Here is a 7,466-nt window from a genome sequence, read left to right as displayed (position 1 = left end):
TATATATATATATATATATATATATATATATATATGTGTATAATACATAATAGAAAAATATTATACATTATTGTAAGTATTTTATATTTTATATATTTAGAAATAATACACGGAAAAAAATTAATTGGATGATACAGCAAACCTATAATTTATTACATGAATTCAACATCGAGAACTAAGAAGATTTGATGGTTTAACAAATCATTAATGTTATTCAGCTGTCAACTTTGCTATTTTAATATGAAAATTAACTGTCTGTATATTACGACTGTAGATTTGTTGAATCAGTAAAGTTTTCAGCTGTGTTTTTTTCCGTGTATATATAATATATGTATAAATGTTTATATATACAAATAAATTGGACAGATAAGATGGAAAGAATTTCACTTTCTAATTTCTGATGTCGCAGTCCATCAGAGCTGTTTTTTGTTCAAATTAATTAATAAGTTAAGATAACTGTAGACTACGTTAAGATTGATTCGATTCGATTAACTTGCACAAATAGATTTAAACTACAATTGAATATTACGGGAGAAATAACAAGAACATATATCACAAACACTATGCATCGACGAGTAGACGGAATATTTGATCAAAGAGACGATCACTAAATTACCCGGACGATCATTTGGTTGTAACTTACCAGGAAGAAGTTTACCGGGATCGATAGGTTCCGTAATTCCTACAACTTCGTCCTTGTGCGAAACATACGGCAACAATCGCGCAATCTTGTCCATTTCTTCATGAGTCTTGCCGACCTAGAAGCAAATCTCTTTCACTTTTCTTTCTTTTCGATTATAAGGATACGCTTTTTCGCGTGGTTGAGACATACTCAAGCCGTTCTCTCTGAAACTCTAACTATTCCCAATTAAATCTTCCGATCGATAAAAAGGATATCGCATATCCCAAATCTAAGTTCTAAAACTTCTACATAATTTTCTAAAAAAAATAAATTTAGCGAATCGTTAACAGGCTCAAGAATTCATTGCGAAGTTAAAAGATAATCCCCTTATCGAATATTTTGAAGTATAGTGACTGTAATGACCGCAAAGCTGCATGTATGAGGAACAAATAAGCATGATAAAAACGTTCGACATTGAGCTGTTGATTACGTAATGTCATTTTTAGAATTGTGTCTGGCACATTGTCACCGTTACACGTGGCACATAAATTTTCTTCGATACATGTATTTCCCTTACGTTCTTATACGACGTGAACATTTCGAAGCAGTGCGACATTACATAATCGTGATGCACATCGCGAGGAAAGTTCGTGCCACGAGATCTTTCTGCTCTCTGAAGATTATCGCGTCCGTTTTTGTAACGCAATGTCGCATCTTCGTCGGCGAGAAGTGTATCATTTGCACGAATAGAATTTTGCAATTGCGAACCCTCGCGTTCTTCATGAGATATCGCGAGATAGCCGCGCAGCTGCAACCTAAATATTAGACACACAAAGCGCTGTGCAAAGCGGAAGAAGGTAATTGCTGTTGCACGCGATCGAGGTATTCTTTCGCCACAAAACGAAATGCAAACGATAGCGTCACATACGCGTCTAACGAAAACGTACATTTTGCGTGTCTCGTTTCGAGTCTGATACAATGACGGCGTAATTATGCCTGTGTCTCGTGTTTATATAATCGACGATCGGCGGCGTACTTCCATAGGGATTCTGTTTGTGCAGTTTATGTTTTATGTAAAAAAGTTTAAACTATAGGCAGATTCATATACGAATTAGAATCCCGAGTGGAAGAGGTGTGGTTTCTGCGGACATATACTTGTATGATATTTGACGAAGATATTAAATATTTAAGATGCAAGATGCTATCACTTTCCATAAAAGCTAAGATAAAAAATATAATTTTTTATGTTTAATATCTATATTAGTGTAAATAAATTAAAATAGAGTTGTAATTAGATTTATTCTAATTGTATATAAGGAAATTTTATTTTAATTATATAAATTATTTTTAAATATTAATCTCATCTAATAAAACACTAAGACACGAACCTTAAGAAAGACTCCCAGAACGGCCAGACCATCAGAAGCTTTCGCAGCTTCGGCAAAGGTTTTGTATTTGCTGGTATTCCAGTGCACAAGATGTAACTGAAAGCAATGTTTTTACACTCCAATGAATCTAAATCGTTGCCTATTAAGTCTAATAGCAGACAATCAGGGAGGAGCGGAATGGCAGGTTGACTGGAGCTAACGAGTACTTAATCTCTCCAAATAGCCAATTAAGAAATATCAATTTCTGTATTTGTATCGTCAAAGAAATCCAATGATTATGTTTGACATTTATTAATAATATCTTATCTCGTTTCGAACAGCTTTAACATTTAAAATATTCTTCTTGACCGCGATTTACATCACTTGATCGCAAAGAAACTCCATCAATAAATGATAATTGCATATGATGGATAGTCGTTAGAGAAATTATGTAATCAGTGCGGTATCTAGAAACTCTTTCTGAAATCCTACGGATATCCGTGCATCCGATCGACCCGGTTTTCCAGATGCGGAATCGTTATGAGCGAATAGTTTATATCACCATGTAGAGTCTCGCGATGGAAGGAACGTTGCGTCGCAAGACTTCCTGACTAAGAAGGAGCGCATCCGAAGGAAGGGAAGACGTGCGTAGTATTTCAATGCGAAGTCATTACGATAATCAATTGATTCACTAATGCGTTTAAGATTGGATTGTTTAAATTAACATTGAGTTCAGGCCGGAAAGTCGCCTATTAAGCAGTGCATTGCATTCCAAAAGAAGTCGAAATCGTTCAGGAAAGGAGTTTCGCATCTGAATTCGTATTCGAGACGCATAATCTTAAACAATGTCGACGATTATATCTATTACGTATATTGTATATCAAAGAAATTTTCCATACATCAGACAGTTATCAATATTTTCTTGATCTTTTCTGACAGCAGGTTGAAGTCAACTATTCATAATAGATTAGAGACCTGATTGCCGCATATTTGATTACATAATCAATAATGACTTAATCGCGAGTTGAGCAAAATCGAATGTATTTTACGCTCGTGAGATAACAAGATCAAACTTTCGAGATAAGCTCGTCCATCCCGGAATCATATCGAGAAGAGTGTTCAGGAAATACGCAATTTTCTGTCGGTTAATTATTAGTATCCTTTTTACAATTCATGAATGGGTGTTTGTTCAAGAATTCTTTCGATGTCAAACGCGCATATGTCGTTACGCGAGTCAGCTATTATTCGCGCACACGAGTGGCAATTTCGATGATAATGTTCATTATCGTTTCACCTCCGAGCGTTTGTTATTTTTTTTCCTTAGTCGCAAACCGATAAAAGCGCGGCTTTGTGGTGAACTGCACGTACAGCTGCCAGAACATAAAAAAAAATCTTTGACACATCGCATTCTATCAATGCGACGTATATGACGATAATAGCGTATTATTTATGAGATAACTGAGATGTCCGCGTAATTATATTATTAATGTATATCTGTTAGTAATTAGAGTCTCTGTACCGCGCTTGCACACTTCATCAAGTTTTATTTATATCCGCAAAAAAGAGCCATCTTTCTCGCATCGCTCATAACAGTGTTGTGGGCGACTAATAACTAAGACTAGAGCCTCGGTTTATCCTCGGTAAAATGATCGTGCTAATAAATCGCACACGGCGATTCTCGGACAAGGTCGATGTCATAAGCTCCGTGGATGATCGCAAAGAGTGAATCATACTCGATGTGACTGGATTGCTAATAAACTGCTAATAATTGCTTTTGGCTATCATTGGGATAATTGCACTCGTTGGAGTCGTTAAAATCTAGTTAGCCGAGCGAACGGTTCCAAAGGTGCGAATAAAGGCGACGCTTTGGGAAGAGATATTATATTCCATTACTAATGTTTTGTACCTCTCCGGCGAAGGCTTGTCCGTCAACTGTATGTTCGGATCCCCTGGAATCGCTGCATCCCCAGTGACAGTGATATTGCTCTAGTTTGTAGACGTCGTCCATCAGCGGTCCGCCGCTCAAAACTGTCGATAACAAAAAAAAATCGAGATATAATATTAGATGATATATACAATATGATAATACTGCGAGATAAGATGCGAATGAATGGGTAAACGTCTAAATTGGATCCACGTAAACGTGGAAATTTTCGGAGCACGGTTCTTCGAGTCACGAACGGACGTAACGTCAGGCTAGTGGCACAGACCGCTTTATTACAGGATACGCTTGATTAGCCAAACCACGCGGACGAGAGCTATAACGAGAGAAGATCATTGCATTTGTACCGCGTGACTTATTTGCGTCACGACGTATTTTATTATTTTGTGTCTCGCCTCTGTTTAGACTACGATAATAAATTGTTAGAGAAAATTCGGAGCGCCAAGTCTACGTTCTCTCTCGCAGAATTTTCCGAGTGTAAATAAGACTCTAAAATTATTATGTACAGCAGGTGTGATAAAAACTTTGATATATTATGAGATGTATTATGTGAACTCTGAAAATTATTTCAGATACTAAAAAAAAAAAAAAAAAAATTTAAAACATGTCGCTTTAGAAAAATTATATATTTTAAGATTAGTATTGCTATTCTCCCTCTTATTTTGCAATTTGGAATATTATTAAAGTAAAATTTTTGTATGTTGAATTCCTCGAAAAGTCTCTGCTTGTAGCGAGTGTCTACGAAGTGACATCGTGACTTTATTATCGCAATATTCTATCTATTGTTTTGTGTCACATATTGTTGTATAGAACGTTCTGCTCCGCTTCGTGCACACCACATATGAATACACATAATGCACCACGGCACGGTCGTCCTCATTTCGAATACACCCCCCCCCCCCCCGAGTAGTCAGCGAAGGTAAAAGCCCTCCCTAAGTGGCACGAAGTCGACAGTGAAACCTTTGTAACGAAATATGAGATCGGATATAGTCGCGCGAGAATTCTCCTATAGCCGCATGTAATTTCGGAATACATAACACCGTGACAAAACAAATCGCATCGCGTTCGTTCCTTATGTAACGTGCATGATGCACGAAATTAATAAAAAGTATTGTGTAACGTATTCATGCGGAAAGAGAGCTCCTTTATATGACTCGCTACAAAAGCTACGAATTTAACGGCTTTAATCACACGATTCACTACCGTTGCCAACATTAATGTTTACAGAAATACACTTAAGATGGAATGCGAGATCGAGTATCACGAACACAATCATCTAAAATTATATTGAATCACTCCATCACTGGATTACAAACGTCGCTACGCGATGGTTTCGCAACGCGTCGCACTTTGTAGCCGCGATGATCTGCAATTCAAAGTTTAGACCGCAGCTTTAGATTTGCCCTTGTAAAAAAATTTGTTCGCTCGTATTTATGAAGTGTTAATCACCTCATGATCGTCATCAATCGTCATTAAGGATGTATAATATAAGGATGTATAATATATATCATATCTGCAAAAAGTGGAATTGGAAATGTATACTTTCCATATAAAAAAATAAATATATATATAGATGAAATAGTTGACTAAGGATAATATTTACATTTAACAATACAATTTTGATTGAAATGACATTTTTATAATTTCATCTTAATTATTTTTTTGAAAACAGCTTCTAAATTGCCAAAAACTTTTTATATAATATTATACTTTCAAACACAATATATAGAAAAAAAGTAATTTTTTTATAATTCTTTTATCTTGTTAAAAAACATTCAATACATTCTTAAATTATATTGGATTGTCCGGAAAGTTCGTGCCGACTAACCTATATAATTTAATAAATGTATACTAAAATTTAAATCTTCTGCGTTTCAATTTTCCTTCAAAATTGGCACGAATTTTCCGGACAACCCAATACTGTGTATCTATAATAGCGATGTTTTTTGGATATTGTTCGTGCCGCGAATCATAAATCGTATAAATATTAATCGCAGAAGGCAAAAGAGAAAAGAGGTGAAAAAAAAAAAAGATAGAAGGAGATTTCGCGAGATTCTAAATTGCGATACTCACATGTGCCCTCGCCATCGGTGTCCACCCGCCAGCAGTAACCGGGATTGACCAACTTCCTGGATGCTGTGGCGGGATATTTCCAACGCAGAGGCTTGCTACTTAAAGCCTCGTGATCGGATTCCACTCGCTTGGTCTCAATGTTTACCGGGCTCTGCCTGGATCCGGCTGCCATGGGGAATTTCGTTACCCACGTGCTAGGTCCTGCAACATACATTAAAAATTAAAAAAAAATTAGATTACATTAATATTAATCGGATAATGAGGATTAATACGCAAGCAATGAATTTCAACGAATTTGGTGATAAGAAGAGCGGACATAAGATAGACAATCTGTGTGTTTTTTCTTATAATCGCTTACAATCAATTCATGAATATAAATTGCGATAAGAATGGCACGCGTATATCGTGATAACAAGATAATACTACTCGATGATATGAGCTTAACTCAAGCTTAAACAAATGAAGAAAATTCGCACGCCAAGCTCTTGAACAAGAAACAAACTCTTTATCACAGTTCACGTCACGTGCTGATAATAGATTCAAGTTTACACTTATCGAAATTCCGGTCTACATGGACTACCTTCATTACTATATAAAGTCTGTTCTTTCTATTTAATGCGCAATGAGAATAATTTGCAAGAATAATATTTATTATATTATGATTTAACGAGGCAATAAGCGACTTAAAAATAATTCATAGCATGAAGGCTGTGTCGAAATTATATATAATTTATTATACATTCAATAAATTTAAAATGTTATTAAAAATTAGTATCTGTGGATATTAGACTGAATGTCAATTTCGACAACAAAAAAGAGTTGATCAAGCATATTATAATAATCTCGTGTATATCTGGCGACGTGCGTCACGTGTCGACATTAATCTTTCTTTATTGAGGCACGTGATTCCAACGCCGTTTGTTTGCTTTGTAATTTATAGATGTTGAACGCCGTTTTAACATTCGAAAGATTGAGAGTGCTAAAAAGAATTAACACATAAATTAAACAAATTGATCGATTAATTAATGCTATAATGATATTTGTAACATCCGAACCATCACTGATTTCCGCGAAATCACATTTAATTATGAGGTCATCATGTAATATAATATATTTGTGCGAATCACATAAACAAGCATTATAACACGTGATGACCTCGTAATTACCTGACTCGAAGTTGGAGTCAATTAATCGTCATCAGAATTCAATTAAATTCACGGAATTAAATTAATTTTGATTCGTTTCATCATATTACATGCAAACTTATGAAGTTCTATATAAGAAAAAATGAAAGAGATTTTATATGTATATATATATATATATATATATATATATATATATATACTACTAATAATAAATTAACTAATAATAATAAATAATAATAACTACTACGTAAGTAATAATAATAAAAGTAAAAAAAGTAAAAATTTAAAATAATTTAATTATAGTAATAATACTAATA

General features: G+C 34.8%; 1 protein-coding gene across 1 annotated transcript in view; it reads right to left on the bottom strand.

Annotated features, from left to right (window-relative positions):
• The window catches only part of LOC105618005 (carbonic anhydrase 2), a 16,082-nt gene that overhangs the window by 2,495 nt on the left and 6,121 nt on the right, over positions 1-7,466 (bottom strand). Inside the window, exons 2-5 of the mRNA XM_012199543.1 lie at positions 6,005-6,205; positions 3,896-4,017; positions 2,011-2,106; positions 644-758 (exon numbers count right to left, since the gene is read on the bottom strand). Coding sequence (XP_012054933.1) covers positions 644-758; positions 2,011-2,106; positions 3,896-4,017; positions 6,005-6,205 — 534 coding nt within the window. The remainder of the gene's footprint in view (positions 1-643; positions 759-2,010; positions 2,107-3,895; positions 4,018-6,004; positions 6,206-7,466) is intronic.

The sequence above is a fragment of the Atta cephalotes genome (assembly GCF_000143395.1).
Source record: "Atta cephalotes unplaced genomic scaffold scaffold00015, whole genome shotgun sequence".
NCBI lineage: Eukaryota > Metazoa > Arthropoda > Insecta > Hymenoptera > Formicidae > Atta > Atta cephalotes.
This window is presented reverse-complemented; position numbering and strand designations above follow the sequence as displayed.